The 23,448-nt window shown below is 47.3% G+C and overlaps 1 protein-coding gene across 6 annotated transcripts in view; it reads left to right on the plus strand.

The window, feature by feature from the left end:
* Positions 1–23,448, plus strand: part of Anks6 (ankyrin repeat and sterile alpha motif domain containing 6) — a 56,981-nt gene that overhangs the window by 11,949 nt on the left and 21,584 nt on the right. For 5 of the 6 annotated variants that reach the window (XR_002389408.2, XR_002389407.2, XM_013065727.3 and 2 more), the window contains exons 3-12: positions 1,183–1,227; positions 1,864–2,068; positions 3,294–3,400; positions 5,816–5,964; positions 6,568–6,766; positions 7,540–7,589; positions 10,455–10,658; positions 13,141–13,294; positions 15,017–15,186; positions 21,409–21,595. Coding sequence is in view for 4 of the 6 variants with exons in the window: in XM_013065727.3 (XP_012921181.1) it covers positions 1,183–1,227; positions 1,864–2,068; positions 3,294–3,400; positions 5,816–5,964; positions 6,568–6,766; positions 7,540–7,589; positions 10,455–10,658; positions 13,141–13,294; positions 15,017–15,186; positions 21,409–21,595 (1,470 nt within the window). In the remaining 2 variants the exon portion in view is untranslated. The remainder of the gene's footprint in view (positions 1–1,182; positions 1,228–1,863; positions 2,069–3,293; positions 3,401–5,815; positions 5,965–6,567; positions 6,767–7,539; positions 7,590–10,454; positions 10,659–13,140; positions 13,295–15,016; positions 15,187–21,408; positions 21,596–23,448) is intronic. The other variant, XM_004864944.3, reaches the window with a different exon arrangement.

Consider the following 23,448-nt stretch of genomic DNA (forward strand, 5'->3'; position numbering starts at 1 on the left):
AAGTTCAGTTCAAGCCCAGCCTTTGAGATTCTGAAAATTTTTTTTAAAAAGGACTGGGGATGTAGCTCAGTGGCAGAGTGCTTGCCTAGCATGTGTGAATACCTGGGTTCAGTTCCTACTACTGAAAGAAAAAGAAAAAAAGAATCCTGGAATTAAGTAGTTAAATAGTTAACCTGGTGGCTAGTGAACATACCAATCATCTTTGAACAGAGCTTCAATGTTTCTGAACCATTTTCCCACCTACATCATCACCTGATCCTTGCAACATCCTGGCGACATGAAGGTTGTCCCATGTCACTTATGCTTACCACTAGCTCAGCTAGAAACATGCACCCACACTCACGGGTGCTGGCTACAGACTCAGTGCTCCACATACCGGGCCGTGGCCTCTTCCCAGCTGCCTGAGAGGGCTCATCTCCACTCTGGTCAGCCAGAGTCACGTGTGTCCTCTTGCAGCTGCTCCACCCAGGAAGTCTGCAGGAATCTCATCTTCAGGCCCCTGAAGGCAGACCAGCCACGAGGCTACCAGCAGGAACCTAGCTGAGCATGAGCATGAGGGATGGGTGAGCTTGGGAGGTCCCATGGGGCAGGCAGGGGTTCCAGGCCAGCCGAGGAGGAGCGCCCTGGTGGAAGACATCCAGGTGGGCAGCTCTGACTGCTGTGAGCAGCTGTGTGTGCAGGTCTGAGAAGGGTTGTGTTCCCATTGCTTCAGACTTGGGAAGCAAGGTAAAATGAACATTGGCGCTTCCGGTGCCTATGGCCGGGACTGACCATGGAGCCAGCTACTCAGTATCCCAGGGTCCTCTGCCTTGGAGTATGGTTGAACATTTACTACTTCGAAGAAAACAATTATTGTTTCTTTTTAAAATTCTTGCGAGAATCCAGGTTTTCCCAAGTCCATATATTTTTAATAAGAAAGGACATCCCAGAGTTCGGAATGCCTAGAATCAGTTGCTTCATTAGTTTGAGATCTGAGCAGTGGGGTGTCTCAGAAGTGTTTTCAGAACTCTGTGGTAATAATCCTTCCAGGAGGGTTGTGGGATCAGTCTGTGTGGGTCTCTAGTTCGATTGCTTCTGAGAAGTGTATCCTTTTAAAAGCTAGGCTGTGTGTTATACCCTTGTGACTTTGCTGTTAGAGTAAACCTTTCTGCGGCTAACTTTCAAAAATCTTTGTTTACCCAGATGAGGAGAAAAGGCGACCTGATATTTTCCATGCTTTGAAAATGGGTAAGCACTTTAGAAAATCTTTTTGGATCTAAGAACATAGGGCCACATTCTCCCGATCTAATATTTGTCATCCTTTTCAAGCCCTCCAGAGTATTTGAGAAATAAACAGGCAATTTGTTGTTTCCTGACTCACTAGTCTCACCGGGGAGGTCTAGCTCATAGAGGGCTCTATTTGTCATGGGATTCTGCCCTCCTCAGCCCTGCCACGCTGCCAGCCAGTCACTGAGCTGTCCCCTTTCTTGTCCCTGCCTCTGAAACTCCTTTCTGTACACCCACCCACTCTGGTCTCTGTATGACAAAAGGCTGTTTAGCCTAAGATTTCCTCCCTTGATATAGACCCCACCTCCAGGAAGCCCTCCCTGGTCCTCACCCCCAGCAAGACCTAACCTCCCCTTCTGCATGCCCCTCATCTGTCCTTCATCCATTCTCCTAAGACACTGGTGGCACTTCTCTCTATGGTTGGGCATCTCTTCATGTCCCATAGACAGAGGGATTTGAGAGTAGAGGCCCTCTGTGGGCCTTGTGAGGCCCACTGTAGAGGCACAGTGAGCAGATATCTGTTCCATGAACCAGTGGGATAAGGGAGCCTATGAATCTGGGACCATGGATCAGTGGGACTCCTGCTTGTGTGTGCAGGAAACTTCCAGCTGGTTAAAGAGATCGCCGACGAAGACCCCAACCATGTGAACCTAATCAATGGGGACGGGGCAACACCGCTGATGCTGGCAGCTGTCACAGGGCAGCTACCACTGGTGCAGCTGCTGGTAGAGAGGCACGCCGACATTGACAAGCAGGACAGCGTGCATGGCTGGACGGCCCTCATGCAAGCCACCTACCACGGGTCAGTGCCAGCTGCACTCCCTCTGCGACCAGGTTCAGCAGACGCCCTGGCTGGGGTGGGGGTTCCCAGTGAAGTTTTCTGATCCTGCACTGAGGTACCACATAGAACCCCAGGGCTGCAAAGACATCGAGGCATGCAAAAAATGTGGCAGCAGCACAGACCTGCTTCATCCTGTGTTCCAGCCTTCCCTATCCAGATTTTGCACTGGCCAGGGAAGAATTTCACGGAGGCTGGGAAACACTATACAGCAGGAAACTTTTAGGCAGGAGGAAGTTTCTGTGGTTGGTTTCAGCTGAACAGCGTGATTGGTTCATTTGGCATTTTCACTTAAGTGGCCCCTTGAAGTGATTGTTGGTCCTGCATCCTGGGCGTCTCTTGACCTTCTCAGGAGGCTTCAGTGTGTGCAAGGGGGCTCCTCACCTGGTTGCCCCAGCCCAGTGGAGCCGTCATATTTTGGAACTCTGAATGGTCGGACTCCAGTTAGCGGCCCTTCCCTTCCCTAATCATGTCTCTTTCCTACATCACCTGTAACCAGTTGGTTTTCTTATTTGATGGGTCTCAAATTTCCCTGTCAAATTTCCTGGTCTGTGTGAGGCTTTCATAATGGAGGGAAAAGAGTGGAGTTGGCGCCCAAGTGTTTTTGGGGCAGAGTCCTCAGTTTTCATTGTGACTGAGGAAGGAACGTAAGACCCTCAATTGTGTCGGCATCTGACCTGCTGGGTGGTGGAGAATGATGAGTACAGGATTGTTTGCAATTGCCCATGAACCTTTTAGATGTTTAGAGACAGGGGACTGTTGTTCATGTTGTCAGCCTTGTTGCCCAGGAACAAAGCCACGCTTTGTAATGGTAGGTTTATTAGTCAGTGTTATGTTACTATAATAAAATACCTGAGGCAATTAACTTACTAAGAGAAAGGTTTGTTTTTGCTCACAGTTCTGAAGGTTCCAGTCCAAAATTAGGCAGCCTCATGGCTTTGGGGCTCTGGTAAGGGAACCAAAGCTACTGTTGGGTAGTATGTGTATGACCACGTGCTCACATCTCTCTGCCAGGAAGCAGAGAGAGAGAGACAGAGAGGCTGGGATCCCCCAGTGACCATTGGACCTCATCTTTTAAAGGTCCACAGCACCTCCTAATAGCACGGCTGTGGTGGCTATACTTTTGGAGAACAGTCAGTATCCAAACTATAGCAGCGACTGTAACTCTGGCTTTTTCTGTTTTCTCCAGGAATAAGGAAATTGTCAAGTTTCTGCTAAACCAAGGGGCTGATGTCACTCTTCGTGCAAAAAACGGGTACACAGCCTTTGACCTAGTGATGCTGCTGAATGATCCTGGTGGGTTATTTCAAGCAAAAGGTTATAAATCTACACAGTTATTCTTGCCTGGGAGTCAGGATAGCCACTGCCTCTGTGAGCCTCGATTGAAGCCTTGTACATGCATGGGGAAGCCAGTCTCTAGTGCCTGGGGCCCAAGGCACTAGACAGTGGACCAGGCACTTCCCTCCCTACTTTCCCTGAGCTTTCTTCCAGCACCCACCTTTTCAGGGTCTCCAAGGAGGGAGGGCAAACAAGGATATGTCTGCTTTGCAGCTCCTCAAGTCCTAGGGCGGTGTCTGTCTTCCAGTGACTTTGGGGAAATGTAAAGGCCCCTGTGGCAATTTGAGACAGAGCTGTGTGGGGAAGCTCTATGGAGCCTCGCTAGGACACCAGCATTATTAGCTTCTCTTGGTTCCCTGATGGTCCTTGCTGCTCCCCTCTGACCCTTACCTGCTGTGGTGGGCCCTCTGCCAGGCCCTGGGGGTTCCAGTTAGGGACAGGGTCTCTGATATGTCACCTCTCTTATTACCCTGGAGTTTCAGCGCAGAGGGAAGAAAGCTCAGAAACCCTTTTGAGTCTCACGACTGGGAGTCCTGTGCCAGGAGCCCAGCTGCCAACTGTGGGGCAGAAGCCTTTGCCTTTGTAGTCCTTAGTGGGGTTTCCCTGGCTGCTGCTCTTAGCTGAAGGGGTGGCAGGCAGGGGTGCCCTCCCCAATTGCCAGCATATTCCCCACCCTGTCCCCTTCTGCAGGCGCTTACATGTCACAGATGCACAAGTGGTTCCGTTCAGTCCTTAGCGTTCTAAGAAAGGCGGATTTCACATCTTCTCATAGAGATCTGGCAGCCAAGCCCAGGGGGCTGATCTGGCCCCGTGGGAGGGGGGTCCTCTGCCCACTCCATCAGATGGAGCCCCTCGTACAGGTCAGGAGTTTGAGTTGTTCAGCCTTCAGATACACTTTGACCAACTCGTCTCTTCCAGTAGCCTCTCCTCCCTGCCTCCCCTTCCCTTCCCAGTAAAATAGACCCATGGCTTTGGGCCTTGGGGGCCCCTAGTAGACATTTTTTTCCTGGCAAGTTTGTAAATGAAGTTTTTGTCTAAAATTTTCCAAGAAACATTACTGCTTGTCTTAGTCACTTTCCTCACTACTGGAAGAAAATATTCAATACCCACCACTTAAGGAGGAGAGGTTTATTTGGGCTCACGTTTCTGTCCATAGTCAGTAGGGTCTAGGGCAGAACAGTGTGCAGAGGGGCATAGTGGAGGGGAGCTGCTCTTGTCCTGCTGGCAGGGAAGCAGAGTCAAAGGAGGAGCCCAGAAGGGGGTAGACCCTTCCAGGCCATGCCCCCAGTGACCTGCCTCTTCTGAACAAATCCTACCTCCTAACAGCAAGTCTGTTCTACTGCCCATGTCCAGTCACCTTCCAGAAGCCCTGCCTCGTGAGTGCCTGAGGCTGTCTGGGAACATCACAATATAAACATAACACTGCTAGCGAACAGAGTGCCTGTCATCAAAAGAAATAACCACTGTTAGTAGTTGGGAATATTTTCTTCTCCTCCTCCTCCTTTTTTTTTGATGTGTATTGGTTTATTCTAAAAAATATAAAGGATATAGGTAGACAAGCAGGCTTATAGGGTGGGTCTGGAAGGGTCCAGAGCACGGGAGCTTTTCTCTTGGAGTTGGTATGCCCCATCTTTGCAGCACATGGATACACCAGCCCAGCCAGAAAGCACTGAGTCTGTTTTTTTCTATCTTTTTTTTTCTTTCCTCCCCCTCCCCTCCCCCTCCTCTTCCTCCTCCCCCTTATTTCGTGGTGCAGGGGATCAAACTCAAGGCTTGCACATGCTAGGCAAATTCTCTACCACTGAGTCACACCCACAGCCCCCAAATATTTCCTTCACAATCTTGTTCAGTGCTTTTTTTTCTTAATAACCTAGTTAATAATAACTAATAGTGCTTAACTTCTCTTAAGCTCTTACACGCACCAGGTACTTTAAGTACTTGAGAGAAATTGCCTTGAATCCCTGAGACACGTTTATGTGGTGGGTGTTAATGTCACCTCCTTGTAAATTAAGCATACAGTGGCTGAATAATTTCTCTGCACTTACACAGACTGGGCAGAGCAGAGGCCAAATGTGAACCTCCACTGCATTCTGGCTGCAGAGCCTGGGCTTTCTGACATTCTGTCCCCTGCCTTCACAGTGGGAGAAGGGCTTCTGGTATTTCTTCCTAGCAAAGTAGGTTAAGCCCTGAGTTTATGTTTGCCATCTTTGAAGATTAGGTGGAGAGACAGGAGTTGAGCTTGTGACTCTGGAGTTATGCTTCCCAGACACAGCAGGGCTGGTTTCTAAGGCTGACAAGGGTTATCTTGGGTCCCCCCCCCCCATGGCTCAACAGACATATTTGCAGGTAAAACACTGCCTTTTGTGCCCATAGACACGGAACTTGTTCGACTGCTGGCATCTGTCTGCATGCAGGTGCATAAGGACAAAGGCCGGCCCAGCCACCCACCACCTCTGCCCCACTCGAAGGTCAGAGAGCCATGGAGCATCCCAGTGCTACCTGATGACAAAGGTGGCCTGAAGGTTTGCTTCTCCTTGTCCTAAAGGGTTTAGAGGGCCAGGAAGGTGGCACATGGTGAGGGCAGGGGTTGCTGCTTTGTGTTCTGCTAAGGCTGGTTTAGCTGGGGGTCCCAGAAGGGCTGCAGGTAAGGTGGTGGTGAGCAATAGGAAGTGATGGGGGCCAGGGAAAACTGGGGGGATCAGAACCATCCAGGGGCAGCACTGGCTGCTTTGTAAGAATGTGGTTCTATGTTGTAAAATCTTTCATTTTTTTCTGAGAAACCAGAAATTACTGATTTTGCTATGGAATCTCAATTTATAAATACAGAGAATTTTTTAAGAATTCTGTAGGATATAGTCCTGAGCTGGCTGAACTGCACCTCGCCACAGGGTGTCTGTGCGTCACTGTGTTGGACATTTGCCAGTTGGGTTACTCAGGTTCTCCCCATAGTCCCCAGGCCCCTTCAGCTTCTTCCTGGCAACAGCCATGGTTTGTTGGAAGGGATGTGGTACTGTCAGTGGTGAATGCTGGGGTGGGGCCAGGCGAGCAGGGGAAAGGTATGTGGAATGTAGTCACTGTCCCTAAGTCTCCCTCCCTGCATGACCTCTGCTCTGCATTTCCTACAGTCCTGGTGGAACCGAATGTCCAATCGGTTCCGCAAGCTCAAACTGATGCAGACACTGCCCCGTGGGCTGTCCAGCAACCAGCCTTTACCTTTTGCCGATGAGCCTGAGCCAGCACTGGACTCCACAATGAGAGCCAACACCCAGGACAAGACAGGCTTCCCTGGGCTTCCGAGTGCAGCCCTTGTGACCAAAGAGAAAGGTAAGAAAAGGCTGCAGGTGCATTGGAGTTTTGGCCCGGTCTGATCCCACACTGCTGCCCTTGTCCCACTTGCTACTTCCTGATCTGTCACCAGGGATGAGATGCTATTGGAATGCAACACTGGAGCAGTGTGACTGGCTGGGGAGAAGGGATGTAAGCAGGACACAACTGCTCTGAGTGAGAGAGTGGGCAGCACCGGCCATCAGCAGGAGTCCCAGGTCCCTGCCCCACACTTCCTGCTAAATGGTCATGGGCCAATCAGTGCTTCTCCTTTGTCTTGGTAGCTGGTTTTCCCCACCATCAAATGTGATTGGTCTGTGGCACTGAAACTGTCTTGAAACAGAGTGCATTACCTGTGGAGGGTAGGTAGTGAGATCCCTCCTCCTGGGAGTACTCAACAGATTGGATGACTTTGCCAGCTTACTGAAGGAGATTTCCATACTGCTGAGAAAATTGATCAGCTGAGATCCCTGGAACAGTCAAATGTGCCATGCCCAGGGCAGCTCCTTTGGCACCACTGTCTGAGACAGACTATTGAGTAGGGCACTTGACTGTCGGGCCAAGCACAACAGCGGTTTATGGAAAATCAGAAAACCTGCTCTGAGATACCTTTTAACTGCTTTCCTTCTATTAAAATATTGAATACCAATGATTATTAAATATTTAATCACCCAGGAGAGTTGGCTTTCCAGGATGAAGGCCGCCCCATCACTCATCTTCATGCCATGGTCACAGGGGAGGGCCATTTCAGGAAACTTCCATTTGTCTCTCAGGTCCTGGGAGTGTGAGAGGAGAAAAAGAAGATGCGTTATTGACAACCTTGGTGAGTGTGGGCTTTTCTAAAAGCATTTTAGGTCTCTGCCAATCATTAGTTGATTGATTTTTGAGGAGGAGTGTGGGTGTTTATCTTTCTTTGTGGTAGTCACAGATGTGGTTGATGGTCAAATTGTGTAACAGTGGGTACAGCTCTGGCACCAAGGAATATTAGACCAGATGCCAGTCCTCACCCATGGGTAAGGCTGTGCTGTGCTTGGTGGCCAGATGTAAGTCTTGGTCCTGTTCTTGGGTGAAGGGTTGGGGGGAGGCATTGGTGGGCAACATTAGATGTGAAGACGCACCACTTTGGTCATGGTGAGTTGGGGGAGGAGAGAACATTTCCAACCCTGGAGAGACCCTAACCTATAAACTAGAGCTGTAGCAGGATTCATTCAGTTCAGCTGTAACAAAAGTACCCAAATAATGGAGCCACAAATAAGGCAGCAACTATTTTTCTCAAGTACATAAAGTTCAGGACTAGGAGACTAGATTTCCTTCTACCTGTCGGTTTCCCATGTGTGGTTTCCACTCCCCAAGTTCACCCCTCAGTCCAAGATGACTGCCTCGTGTCAGCCAGCAGGGAAGAGGAAGGGAGAAAAGGTGGCTTTAGATACATGCCAGCTATCTTTGAAGAAGTTTCCTGGAAAACTGCATGGTCACTGTTGTTTTTTTAGTATCAAATTGGCTAAAATTTAGTTCCATGGTCACATACCCACTGCAGGGGAAGGTTGGCAGTGAAGTCTTTGTTTTGGGTGGTCGCTCATGTGCCCCTATAAATGCCAGGGATGTCATTTCTAAGGAAGTGGGGCCAGGTAGATACGGGTGGACAATTTGCAGTCTCTTGACTTACCAACGATATCCCTCGTGGTGGGGGTTTTTAAACAAAATCACCTCCAGAAGAGACTGCTAATTTGTAAACTAAGCATGATGCTTGGCCCAGAATAAGTTCTGCCCTGTGACCTTGGCTGTGTAACCTCATTTTTCTGGGCTTTGTGTTCTATGAATAAGAGAATAACCTAATGGTTCAAGTCCCACCAACTCTAAACCTGGCCAGCAGAGGGCAGTATTGGCAAGGACAGCGATGCTGAGGAAGTCACTTTACTAGGAGCCGGCCAGTATCCCTGACCCCATCCCTGATCCCTTGCTGTGCCAGCAGGTATGAATTGTGGCCCTAACACTGATCCCAGGAGCTCATGCTGCCCGACATTTGATCATGTTACTACGTTGCAATACTTATTTTCAGTATGAAGACAGAAATGCTATTATAGGTATTTTGAAAGGTGCAGTAAAGTATCAAGAAGGAAAATAAAATTACCCTTGCTCACGCACCCAGATAGAATCGTGGTTGGCATTTGTGGTACATATCTTTTGAGTATTTTTCCTAGGCGTTTTTTAGCATCTATGAGTATGATGTCATGTTGTGTATACATAATAATAGCAAATACCACAGCACTGACTAAATACCAGCACTATTCTCGGCACTTCATGTATATCAACTCATTTACTCTCCCCCAGAACCATGTGAGGCTGACAGTATTATCTTCTTCGTGTTGCATTCTACTCGGTTTATTAACAATTTGCCCCAGCCAACTTTTCCATGTCATTGAACACTCTTTAGCCACATCATGTTTAACGGCCACATGATAGGACTCCCTGTCATGGAAGGGCTTTGTCTGAGACTGACCCGTTGGGCTTTGGGGATTCTGGTTTCTCACTATCTCAGCAGCTCTGCTGAATGACCTTATAACTCCATTTCTCTTACTGCCTAATTATTTCTCAGGGTAAATATCTAGAAATGGAACTCTTGGGCAAAGGGTGTGAATGTCATTGACTTCCAGAAAGGTGGCAACTTAGGTTCATGACCCAGAAGGTGAGGTGCCATCATTGGTGGCTTTGCAGCTGTTCATGTCCAGCCCAGCCCCTCACTGGCTGGATGAGGTTGTCGAGTCCAGCGGGGAGAGCACTGGTTCACAGGCTTTGAGCAAAACAGCACAGCGGCATGGGAACCCGTCCTGCCCTGGCACTCTCCCATGCCCACTGCTCACGCCCTGTACGGGCACCACTGCCCCTGCTCACTCTCCCTGGCAGGTGCAGATGCCCTGTGGCTCTGTGGATGCTGAGTGGGCATTCGAAGTCACTGGTGCAGAGACGCTGCCTGCCCAGCTCCTGAGGCAGGTTTAGCTGTGGGATGTCCATCCCCGCAAAGCACCATCTGGCACCCAGTTCGCTATCTTTTCTTAATTAAAGTGAGCATGGACTTGACAATCCAACAGTCATGGCTATGTGGATTCTGTACTGACCCCCTCCCCCCCACATCACACTTTCAAATGTAAAATTAAATTGTTGCTGAAAATGTCAGTGGGAGGCGTGGCTGGAGCAGGCCAGAGGGGGCAGGGTGGGGAAGTAGCTGGGCTCCCAGCCTGCTTTCCCTGCTCTTCTTCCCCCAGGCCTGGCTGCTTGCCGAGGTCTCCTGGCAGCTCTGCACCCTCACCTGGCTTACCTGGGCCCAGAGCCTTCCCACGTCCTGTGTGTGTGGAATGCTCTCACTGCATTGTCCTGTAGGATCTCTCAGTCCAGTCTCCGGCCCCACTGCATCCTCTTACTACACATGGGGACCCCACCCCTGCACCAGCATCTCTTACACCTCCTCAGCCCTCTGGCCCCTCTGCCCCATTCGTTCTCATCTTTCTTTATAGTACAGGTGGGTGTTGTGTGGCTGCCAGGAGGAAAGCTGGGGACACTGCCTGGGTTCCTAGATTGGGTGGCAGGATGGATGGTGGCACCCGCTCTGTGAGAAGCAAGGAAAACCTGGAGACTTCCCTGGAGCCGGCGCCCTCCTGTGCTCACCTAACCCTTGACTTGTCTCTTTCAGCTTCGAAATGGAGCCCCCTTCACCAGACTCCCAAGTGACAAGCTGAAGGCAGTCATCCCCCCTTTCTTGCCCCCTTCCAGCTTTGAGCTGTGGAGCTCCGATCGGTCCAGGACTGATCAGAATGGGAAGGCAGAACCCATGAAGACAGTGCTGCCCCAGAGAGCCAGCAGGGGCCATCCTTTGGGCAGCGGGGGCTCAGACGCCGTAAGTCATTCAGCCAGCAGGCTTCTATGTGTCATCTGCTGAGATTCACCAACTAATCCCAGAGTCAGCACTTTTATTTGTTTTTTTTAAGTGAGTGATATCCTTGTCTGTTTAAGTCCTACAAAGGAACTCATTATATCAAAGAGATTAAAATGTTGCTTTGGGGAGCATCTGTTGCTTCTCTAGAACACTGGAGCTCTGGGGAACAAAATTTGAAGACCTGTTGAAGACAAAGTTTCCAACCTTCCTGTTAGTAGATGAGAAATTGGAAGCCAGAGAGGGGATGTGATTTGCTGCTGATCCCCAGACAGAAGGGAGTGGGTCTGGGACCAGAAATCAGGTTCTTGGCTTCTGATCAAGTCCCATGCGGTCGCATCACTCAGGTCTGTTAATGAGCGCTAACACAGGAGGCAGCTCTGCTGGTGCTTTCTCGAGGGAGTGAGACTTCTGCCTTCTGCTCACAGTAGTGTCTACCTTCTGTGGTGTCCTGACCCAGGTGCTTCCTTCAGGGTGGAAGATGCTCTCAGTGCATGTGCACTGTGTCTGTACTGCCCCTGCTGCTGGAGACACGTAGGGCCCCGGCTCTGTCTGTAGGGTGGGCCTGAGCCCCTGTGCTTGCTGCTCCCTTGCCCCAGACCTGTTATCACATCAAGTCACTGGTGGGAGATAAGCCTGGCATCTGGAGATATCTGCAAGTCAGGCAGGACTGGTTGCCTTTAGTCCGCTGTTCTAGGTCAGGTAGGAATGTGGGAGGAGTCGTGGAACTGTCCCTGAGAGTTCTTCCCAGGACTGTGTTTTCTTGAGAATGTCAGTAACCTCAGAGGGACCGGATCCCAACATCACCTGCTTCATTTACTCATCACATAGAGTGCAGTCAGCCCAGGCCTGCCCTAGAGGAGGCTCCGAGCAGGGCAGCAAAGACAGAGCAGGAGGCAGGGTGCTGGGTGAGGTGTGTGTGAAAAGCCAGAGCGACCAAATGTGTGTGCTGGGGGGTGTGCAGGGGCAGTCAGGGAGGCCCCAGGAGGTAGTGACACTGGAGCTGGGATTCTCTGCCTGTAGTTTTTCTCCCCCATGCAGAAGAGAGAGCCTGGGGATGAGCCCATGGCAGGCATGTGCTCCCTTCTGCCACAGCCCTTCCTTGAATGCTCATGGTGGAGCTATCTGTGGTTGCTGTGACAAATCACCAAAATCTAGAAACCTTAAAATGACAGAAATGTACTGTCTCAGTTCTGGAGGCCTAAGCCTGGAAGCAAGGTATCTGCAGGGCCACATTCCTTCTGGAGATCTGTCTCTGTCTGCTCCAACTGCTGCAGGCTCTAGGCATTTCTTAGGTTGTGATCCCATCTCTTCAGTCTCTGCTTCCATGGTATTGTCAGAATTCTCTCTCCCCTCTATCTTAGAAGATATGCGGTTGCCTTTAGGGTCATCCAGGTCATCCAGGGTAAGCTCCACTCCTGGAAACTCCCAGGCCCATCTAAGATAATTAGCATATGTAAGGTAATAGTCACTCGTGCCTTGTAAGGCTAGTATCTGGAGGTCCTAGACATTACATGTGGCACCTTTTGGGGATCACCATTTAGCCCACTCCACCCATCAGTCCTCCTTCCTAAATGCCTCCAGGATGCCCAGGCCAGAGCTGGGTGCTGGGAGTACAGTGGAGAGTGAAGTCCCTGGGAAGCTCAGGGATCAAGTACACCTGGAGCAGGGGGGAGCATGACAGTAGATGAGTACTCATAAGTTGTACAAGGGACTATTGCAAATGACCAGGGTGCTGGAAGAGGAGAGCAGGGGGCAGCATGGACCACCTCAGCAGGGCAGGCCATCAGACCTCAGATTAAAGGACAAGGGTCAAAGCTGTTGGTGCAGAACCAGTACATGGGCAAAGGCCCGGGGGCACAAAAGGGACTGGTCAGGAATCCACCGATGTCTGCATAATAGGAGTAAAGTGAGCAGAGCTGGTGAGATCAGAGAGGAAGATGACCAGGCACACTGCACTAGGGGCCAAGGGGTCAAGAAAGGCTTTCTGAGGATATGATATGGGAGCCAGGCTGAGCAGGGCTATAGGATAGGAGAGGAGGAGACGTTCCAGGCATGGACCAGCAGGGGCAGCATGAGAGAGGTAAGCTCGGAGTAGAGAGAGATGGTCACCTAGGCAGGCTTTTCTGGGGGGATGATTTTGTCCTGGATGACTGGGCCTTCTTGGGCTTTTTGGTGAATAACATGGCCAGGTTTTCTTCTTGGCCTAGAAGATTTCAGTGAAGCTGAAGGCCGGGTGGTCAGTGGGAGGCAGTGTCACAAGGGCCCAGCCTGAGCTAATGGCTTTCTGGAACCCATTCTCTAGAAGACAGAAGCAAGCGCATCCCTTAGGGGGCTCCCAGCAGGCTGAGCACAGTTGGCGAGGGTGTGCTGGGAAGGTGCTGGTTCTCTGCAACTGCAGGAAGGAGCGGCAGGCCCTCACCACCACACCACCTTGTTCTTGCAGACCCTCGTCAGGCCAGTTAAATTTGCCAGCCTCTCCCGGAGCCCAGCCTCTCCTGCCAATTCTGGAAGCTTCAACCACTCACCTCATTCCTCAGGCGGCTCCAGCGCAGTAGGAGGTGTGAGCAGGCACGGAGCAGAGCTTCATAACCGCTCAGGTGCGTAGGGCTGAGTCTCTCGGGGGAAGAGGGTTGAGCCCAGGCTGAGGGGGCCAGCTGGCCCTGCACCCAGTTTGCAGACGGCCCAAGAGTGGCACATACAAGTGACTTTCTTCCTGATGTGGCTGAGGGGTTTTCAATGAATTAACGATTTAGTGTTTTATGCATTTTCTTTGGCGTGAGAGTGGGTGGAGAGGGAGGAAATGGAGTCATAATGGTTTTTTTTCCTTGTAAAATTTTATAAGAAATGAAGAGAAAAGCAGGGTGTTTTCATAGTGCTTAGGATCCTTGAAGGCTAAGACTTCGAGCGTTTCCATCCTGTCCTTTCATTGAAGAGATGGGGAGACTGAAGCTCAGAGTGTTACAAGCAAGTTCACCTCAAACTAGAGTCCCTGCAGTTCTTTTGGGCTCACAGCAGACTTCTTAATCCTCCCTAGGGCACCCAGGATGAGCCAGAGCCAGTTTTGCAGGAAGGGCCATTGCGTAAGGCTGCATGATTCTGGTGGAAAAGCTTTAAGACCAGATGAACCAAAAGACCAAAAATGCTACAATTTCTCCACTAGGGACCAGCATTAACATTTTTGGTGTATATCTTTGCGAAGTATTTTTATGCACATTCTGAATATTTATAAAAGAATCATAATTTATTAACCACTATGCCAGGCACATTGCCAAGCCACTTAAATCAACGATCTCTTTCAGGCTCCTGGCAACCTGTGGGGTTATCATCCTCATTTTACAATCAAGGAAATTGGGGCTTGGGAGAGTCAGATAACTCACCCCAGGTCACACAGCTCTTCCGTAGCAGGGCCAAGTCCTGAACCAGGGGACCCTGACTGAAGAACCCATCTCGTACCTACACACCTTATTGAGCTGTAGACTGCTCTGTGAGCTGCTTTTTTCTTTTTCCACACATTATAGGACTTTGAGCCCCTTCCTTAGCTGATAGACATATATCTACCACAACTTTGTAATAACGGAATAGCATTCTGTTCATAGGAGGTATCACCATTTGTATGGCCAGTCCCCACTTGCTGTTCCCAGGTCCTTGTCCTTGTAGATAATGCCACCGAGTGACACCTTCCTGCTTTCAGCTTTGCTTGTGTGGTGATTTCCTTTGCATAAGTTCCCTAGAATCTAGACTCAGGGTCAGGAAGTTTGCCTGTTTTTGAGGCTTTGGATGTGTTTTGCTCTCTGGAAGGGCTTTCTCTTTATGTGTATAAAGTATTTGTAGCAGTGCTTGGCACATAGTAAATGCTCCATAAATAGTAACCGTTCGTGACCTCCCCTGAGTACACCTAGCCCTGGGTATTACTCTTTCTTCCTGTCTTTGCTAATAACTCAAGGTTACTGGTACATGCAGGGAAACAGGGAGAGGGAAAATGGCAATCAGGATTCAATCAAGAAAGCAGATCACTCTGCATATCATGGAGTTAGGAATTTATTGGCAAGATGGTGCAGGGAAAAGCAAGGCCACACTGCACTTTACCCATGTGCCTCCCAGCCTCTTACCACGATGCCCTTGCGGTATCATGGCCATTGCCCCTGGCCACCTTCTGGCTCTCATGCCACACTCTCCTGCGGTCAGCCTGATCTTCAACTGCAGAGGCCAAGGTGTCTGTGAGATGAAGTTCAGCCAAGCCAGCACACCACAGTTCTCACCTGCCTGTGTGGCAGTAAGTACTAGACCCGTGGTGATCATTCCTGTTTCTGTTTCCTTAGGTGGCAGTGTAGACAGTGTCTTGTCCCAGATTGCTGCCCAGAGGAAGAAAGCAGCCAGATTATCTGAACAGAAGCCCAGCCAGCGGTCAAGTCCTGTGGGGCCCGCACCAGGGTCCAACCCATCCGAGCTCCCGGTCTCTCCTGCAGACAGCAGCGTTCCTGGCAGCAAGGTGCTTGTTCTGCGTCGGCTCCTCCTATTGCTCGTGCAGATGTGTTCTAACCAGGGCCAGGGGCTGGGAGCCTGGGGTTGCCATCAGTGCTGGCAGCTACTGGGACCCCTTGGCCCCACTTCACCCATCTACTGTGGTATCTCCAGAGGGTCTGCTTGTGCCTGGTGCTAGCAGTGGGGATCCAGCCAAGAGGTGGGGACTTGGTGACCACCTTCATGGGGTCACAAAGTCCCACCTCAGTGTGATAAAGGCTCTTGTGGATGGAAGAGGATGCTGTGAGAACTTGAGGCTATCAGCCACATGTGAGTGGGGGGTGAAGGACGGACAAGGAGCCAAGTGAAGGGGGTAGGTGGGCAGGGCTGTAGTTGAGACTATTCCCAGACAAGGGAAAAGCTTGCCTGTGCTCCACAAGTGAGGGTACAGCATAGAGAAGGGGCTGGAAGAAGTTAGGCAGAAGAGCCGGAGTCTCACCTCCTTCCTCCTATCTACTGATTCTCTGTTAATGCAACCTGGGCATAGTCACTACATTGCCAGTGCCTGTGGAGTATGCAAAGGGATGAGAAACCTTAAATGCTCTCTAGATGGGAATCTTTTAGTGTCCTGAGGTTCTCCCCTCTTCGGAGAGAGAGCCCCAAGGGCTGGCTCCTAGCTCTCCACCATTGGGCTCCCCAGCTGCTTCTTAGTAGTGCAGCATAGATGGTTTCCTACTCTGAGAGCACCCTAACTCCAGGGACACCTTACTCTTCATCATGCTTCCTAGATGACCTAAGTGTATTCCCTGAGAAGAGCTAGATCACAGAAAGCCTTCTCCTTGGACCTATCCCCACTGTGGTTTGAAACCCTTCCAGAGTCTTTGGGTTTTTGTTTGTTTTCGTGGGAAGGAACTCAGGGCCTTCTCGTGTAGGCAAGTGCTTTACCACGGACTGTATCCCTAGCACCTAGATTTATGTTTTAATGAATGTCTGAGAAATAACCTTTATTTTCTGCCCAACCACTGTTGGTTACACAACTCTCTTTTTGTTCAAAGTTCCTTATGCAATAGGACATCCATTGTTAGGTTTCTTTTACAATTTAGTTTCCAAAAATGTTTCTCTTTTTCTATACATTAGCTTACTTTCCATTATATTGTAAAAGACCCATGTAATTAAATTTCTTTTAGAATTCAGCTGTAGAGAAAAATCTCTACTATATTTTGATATATTTTCTTTTATCAGATAGAATTTATATAATTATTATATTTCTCTTTTTGTATGTTGTGCTAGGAAACTCACTGCTACTCATTAAAGTAAGTCTGCTAGTCTGGGGCTTTTGAGATAGTTTTTCTCTCTTCTGTTGTCTAAAATGTTCTGTTTCTATTCTGATGACCTTGCTAGATGGTAGATAGTGTTAGCTTCTTTCACTATAGTTGGTGTTGGAAATAGGCATCTAAATTATAAATTATATTAACTGTTACCTTACTTGGACATATATGTCATATGTAACCTATATGCACATATTTTCTGATGAAAGGAAATTGACTGCCAAAGGATGCATTCAGGAAACAGTAAACTGGGGAAATGATCCAGTCCAGTCATCACCTGATAATCTTATCACACTAATCTGCTATAACCTTGGGAGATGTTTAATAATGTTTCTGGGCTCCACTCAGCATAACTGACTGCAGCTCTCAGGGTAGGATCCAGGGAATCATTTTCCCCCACAGAGCATCTATTGCAGCCAGCCCAGCCCAGAGCTCTTAGAAACCACTGCCCTAAATCAAAGGACGTAGAAGTGGGCTTTCTGTCACAGGCTTCAGCAGTAAATGGAAGCATGAAGTGCTTTCAAAGGCTCCCTTAGGAAGAATTAGAAATTAGTCTTCAAAATATGAGCCTCTGAACCTAGTTTTCATACTTTGCTTAAGAAGAGTGACTCACTGCAATGGTGGCACGCACAAGGCTGCCTTCCTCATGTTTGAAAGTGTGAATGAGGGTTGAAGGTGCAGAAAGGATGGAGGGAGGACACACCACTATTCCCTAGGTCTCCAGAAGTCCCACAGCCCCTCTGGAGATGGGTATCAGCTGGTTTCCAGCAAAAAGCCTTTATTTAGCTTGTACATCTCCAGGTGTATAGTTCAGTGTGAACTTTGCTGGGCAGTTCTTCTGATTTAAGGGGATCCTCTGTCTGGCTGGTGGCTGGAATGGCTGACATGTTCTAGAAGTACCTGAAGGCAGGAGTTGAAAACCAGCCAAGCTGTTGGAAACACATGAAGCCAGATAGCCCCCAGAGTGGCATAGCAGAGTGTGTGGGCTTGGGAGGTATGGAGAGGACACCACCACAGCAACTAGTCCTCCACCCTGGGGATGTGGAGGACCGTTGGAGTGTTTCAGAGAACCGCAAGGAATCTTATATTTACCTCTTCTCTTCCCCAGTAGTGCCAATGGGGTCCAGAGTATTAGATCTCTTTGCTTTGGGTTGGGGGAAATCTGTTTTCTAGCAATATACCAATTGTCTCCTGCTTAATCAGCAGCTCTGCTTAGAAATGTATTTACAGGAAGCAAAGGGAAGAATATTTAAGGGTGTAGGCAGCTTGTTAACAAAATCTTTCAAAATCTAAGGGATGGTTTTCTTTTTCCACTTTGGGATATAGTTAGCAAGAGGGAGCATTAAAGGCTTTAGTAGAAGAAAAGGTATATTCACTTCTAGACATAAAAACAGTCTTAGTCTCTGCTACACAAGATGCCCAGTTTTTTATCAAAAATTATACGATACAAAGGCAAGAAAAACCACACTCCCAAGAAGCAAAGTAGTCATGAGAATTAGACTTAGGTGTGGCACAGGTGTTGGACTTATCAGATAGGGACTGTAAAATACTATAACTAATATGTTAAAGGCTGTAATGGAAATGTGAACACACAAGAGCATATGAGTAGCTATTTTACACCTTTTTTTTTTTTTTGGTACCCGGGATCAAACTCAGATCCTTGAGCTTGCGAGGCAGGTGGCAGAACCACTGAGCTAAATCTCCAGCCCTATGAGTAGCTATTTTAGTCAAGAGATCCTTTAGCAAGAAAGAATCAAATGGAAATGACAGGAATAAAATAACACAGTGACAGAGATTAGGAATGTCTTTGACAGGCTCCTCACACTTGACAACAGCCAAGGAAAGAATCAGTGAACTTGAAGCAGTAGAAATTACCCTGGCTGAAGCTCAAAGAAGCTTAAAAAAATCCAGAGGACTCAAAACTTGTAGAATAATGCTTGACATATAGATAATTGGAATCCCTGGAAGGGGGTGGAGAGAAATGGGGAAAGGGAGAGAGAAGAAGAGAGAGAGAAAAAAGGAAGTGGGGGAGAAGGAGAAAATATTTAAAGAAATCATGGATGAGAATTTTCTCAAATTAATGACATATGGAAAATCCATAGATCCAAGAATTGTAGAGAACACTCAGTAGGAAAATACAAAAAAGAACACATCTAGCCGTATTATGTTGAAACTACTGAGAATGAGGCAGTAGAAAATCTTGAAAGCCTCCAGAAAAAAAATTAAATACCAAGAAAGAAAAAAAAAGAATTACAGAAGACTTTTTGTCAGGAACCACACAAATCAAAAACAATGTCATAGCAACTTTAAAGCACTGAAGGGAAAGTTGTCATGCCAGCTCATGAAATGAATTGGGAAATATTATCTCCTCTCCTGTTTTCCTGGAAGATATTGTGTATAATTGGTATTACACTTTCCATAAATGTTTGGTAAGATTTGCCAGTGAAACCACCTGAGCCCACCATTTTCTTTTATGGGCAGTTTTAACTTAACAAAATTTATATTAACTTGTTTCTTTATAGATATAGGACTATTCAGGCTATTTATTTCTTCTTGAGTGAGCTTTGTATTTTGTATCATTCAAGGAATTATTCTTTTTATCTAAGTTGTTGAATTTGTGATGTAGAGTTGTTAAAGTATTCCTTATTGCCTTAATGTGTGGGGTCAATAACAACATCTCCTTTTTCATTCTTACATTGGTAATTTGTAGTATCTCTTTTCCATGGTCAGTCTAGCTAAAGGTTTATCAAGTTTATTGATGTTTTCAGAGGACCAATTTTGGTTTCATTAATTTTTCTCTATTTTTTTGTTTTCAATTTCATTGATTTTTTTTTTTTTTTTTTGGTACCAGGGATCAAACTCAGGTCCTTGTGCTTACGCAGCAGGTGGTGAAACCACTGAACTAAATCCCCAGCCCAATTTCATTGATTTCTGAAGTTATCTGTAATTTTCCTTCCCTTGCTTGCTTTGAGTTTTACCTTCTTTCTCTAGTTTCTTATGATAGAAACTTTTATTACTCTAGAGATTGTCCCTTTTTTTCAAATGCAAGCATTTAACGCTATACATTTACCTGTAAATGCTGCTTTTCCTGCACCCTACAGTTGTTAAAATATTTTTTCATTTCCTTTGAGACTTTCTCTTTGGCCTATTACTTAGAAGTATATTGTTTCTTTTGCAATAATTTGTGAGTTTTTTATACATATTTCTGTTAACGATTCCTAGTTCAATTCTATTATAGTTCTATTCCTATTCCTTTAAGTGTATTGAGGTCTGTTTTATGCCCTAGTCTGTGAGTCTCACACATACTCAAGAAAAAAATTATTGTTGCAGGTGAGAAGGGGGGTTCTATAAATGTCAGTAAATGTCCATTAGGTCTGGTTAGCTGATAGTGTTATTCAGGTAGTCAGTATCCTTACTGATTTTCTGTCTACTTGTTCTATAAATTACTAAGAGGAATATTAAAGTTTCTTACTGTAACTGTGTATTAGTTTATGTCTCTCTTCAGATCTATTGGTTTTTGCCTCACTTATTCTGAAGTACTATATCCATTTGGGATTATGGCATCTTAATGATCCCTGTATCGCGATGAAGTGCCCCTCCTAGCCCCTAAGATTGGAAACAAGGATGCGTTTTCATGACATAAAAAAGAATGTGACAGATCAGTAGCCCTCATGAATGTAAATATAAAAATCCTCTACAAAATTTTAGCAACTCAAATTTCATAAGTAAGAAAGATAATACATTCTTTTTTCTTCTTCTTTTTGGTACCGGGGATTGAATTCTGATCCTTGCGCTTGCGGGTCAGGCAACAGAACCACTGAGCTAAATCCCTGGCTCAAGATAATACGTTATAATGAAGTGGGGTTCATCCCAGGAGTGCAAGTCTTGTTCAACATTAGGAAATCAAACACAGGACCTACCCTACTAACATACTAAAGGAAAAAATGCAGAAAAATCACTTAACAAAATTCAAAATCCATTCTTTTTTTTTGTACTGGGGATTGAACTTAGCATCTTGCACTTGCGAGGCAGGTGCAGTGCCACTGGGCTAAATTCCCAGCCCTCAAAATCCATTCTTTATAAAAACTATCAGCAAACTAGGAATCGAAGGGAACTTCTGACTTTGATGTAAAATATCTGTTAATGGTGTCACACTTGATAGTAAAAGACCCAAGTCCTTTGCTCTAAGGTCAGGAGCATGAATGTCATCTCTCACCTCCAGCTGTCATGTATCAGAAACTATAGCTACTGTAATAGGCAAGGAAAAAAAATTAAAGGCATACAGAGTGGAAAAGGAGAAATAAAGCTGTACTCTTAGATGATATGATCATCTACATAGAAAACTTCAAAGATCTACACCAAAACAGTTAGGACTAGTAAATGGGCTCAGCAAGGCCTCAGAATACAAGCTCAATATAAAAATGTCAATTGTATTTCTTTATATTGGCAGTGAACAATTAGAATATTTGTAGTTAACGTTTTAAAAATCTACTACAATATATTTGAAATATAAGAAATTATATGAGAATGAAATACTTAGGCATAAATTTAATAAAACATGCAACATCTACAGGTTGAAAACTACAAAACAGTGATCAAAGAAGATTAAAAACTGGAGAGGTGGAAAGCTTAGTATTGCTAAGATACAAATTCTACAGATAGTGCTCGTAGCTATAGGGGCAGGACTAGCACCTGGGTTTCCTGATCTTTAATGTGCTTCTTGGATCCCACGCATCTCTCTGCTTCAGAATAGATTTTCCTGTAGCTGTTTCTGCTTTGCATGCATGTGTAGTAGACTTCATAGACCTGCTAGACAGCCTGTTGCATCAGATCCTACCTGTATTCCTTGTTGTGGGTGTCTATTCTCCTCCTTTGTACCCTCCAGTTATGGCATGTGTATTTATTTGTCTGATTCTCTTCAGCAGAAATTGGAGACCAGCAAACGGCCTCCATCTGGAACTTCAACTACCTCCAAAAGCACCTCCCCCACCCTTACACCCTCCCCTTCACCCAAGGGCCACACTGCTGAGTCCTCGGTGTCCTCCTCCTCGTCCCATCGGCAGTCCAAGAGCAGTGGGGGCTCCAGCAGCGGCACCATCACAGATGAGGGTGAGTCCCCTGGGGTCCTGAACCCTCTGCTGTTCCCTCACACATGGATGCACAGAACCACCTGATGCTCTGATTGCTAGGTCAAGTTTTAAAAATATAAAGCAAACATGTCTCTCCCCTTCCCTGATTCTGCTTTGTATTGTTGTCTTCAACCTGCTAAAGATACGGTAAGCTCCCTGGTATGGTTTTTGAATGTATACACAAACATATAACCATAGAAATGCTTCTTCAACATCAGGTTATTTGCTTTTCTTGAACCCTGTGCAAATCAGGATTCTTTTAGTTGCAAATAAGAGAGGCTACTCAAACTGATATTAGGGAAAAATAATAACTCATTGGCTCATATGATAAAAGATTCTAGGGTGTGTTTCCAGCATGTGTGGATCCAAGTGCTTTGAGAGCATTTCTCTCCATATCTCAGTAGGTTTTCTGCAAGCTCTGGCAAGCAGCTTTATGCTTACCTCACTTTCCTAATTTTAGTGCTAGTTTCTCAATAGGCCCAAGCAAAACCCCAGGAGTACAGCTCATTGGCCTAGCTTGACTATATTTATGATGACTTGGTCTGTCCACGACCACACTTGACCACCTCTGTTTCCAGGAGTGTAATGTATGGATTGGCCAGACCCTGGTCAGGTGTTTGCCTTTGGAGCCAGTGTCCAGGTCTACCCTGCCAATGCTTGTAGTACAGGTTAGAAGTAGAAGAGAGGCAGCTCCTAGAAGGAAGGGAGAATTGCTAATTCCAGAAGGAAGACGGGATTGGATACTGGGCACACAAAGGCGGCAGAGCTCCACTACTACAGGAGAGCTTGGCACCTGCCTGTGTGGATCTCACCCTCCTGTGGGATCCAGAGAGAAGGAAGAGGGATTGGGTGGCAGGATGGTGGAGGGATTGGGTGGCAGGATGGTGGAGGCTTGGCAGTGAGGCACAGGAAAGATAAAGTAAGGGAGGACCTCATCCTTTAAAATTGCCCTCTGGTGGGCCCTGGGTGCTCTCAGCTTTGGTGAGAAATGGGCCCAGGCAGGTGCAAATCAAGATGTATAAATCAGAGGGGAAGAAGCTGTCACTGGAGGGCTCTTCCAGGTGTGGTGCAGATAGCTCAGTGCAGGTGCCAGGGAGGCAGGTATCCAGGAGGAGCTGCTGGGCAGTGATGAACTGGAATCCTCTGCATGGCCTCTCCCCCTGTGGAGTTAATGAATGAGTGCACCCCTGGTTTCTTCTTTATTTGGGGGGCTGCTTTATATTGTGTGGTATTTACGCAGGCTTCTGAGATTCACTAACAACTTACACAGACTTTCCACGTGGAGGCTGAAGGTCCCCGCTCCCTACTTCCCCCTCCTCCAAGATCTTTAGGAACCCAAACCTCAAGAGGTTCAGTTAGGGATTTACACCGTATCTTTTTCCAAGGAAGAACTGTGACAGTGAGTGTATGTACCATCCATGCCCGCTCTCTGTCCCTCTTACTCTTTATAAAGGAAGGTTTGCAAACCCCTAATTGGGACAGAAGAAGAGGGCCAACAATGGTTACATCCCAGACTAATTCCTCTGGTACAGAAAGCCTACTTTCCCTTCTGGAGTTCTCCGATCCTGAGGAAGTGAGGTCTTTGTCCAGTGGACATAAGATTGTCACAGGACAGCGGCCTCAGTCCATCCCAAACAGCTGTTCTTTGTGATCTTTTTCTGGGAAATAAGGGGCCCTATTGAGGACCACATATAGAACTTGCCTATTCCATCTGTCCACCTGCATCCCCATGTCCAGCCTTCTCCTGCTGGAAGTGGCCAGGCTGTGATGATGTCACCTTTTCAGCCTCACATGCATCCCTTGGAGCCTCTGGGGCAGTCAGCAGGTACCATC

This window comes from Heterocephalus glaber, unplaced genomic scaffold (assembly GCF_053883595.1).
Source record: "Heterocephalus glaber isolate CG9 unplaced genomic scaffold, H.glaber_assembly_v1.0 deba00001481, whole genome shotgun sequence".
NCBI lineage: Eukaryota > Metazoa > Chordata > Mammalia > Rodentia > Bathyergidae > Heterocephalus > Heterocephalus glaber.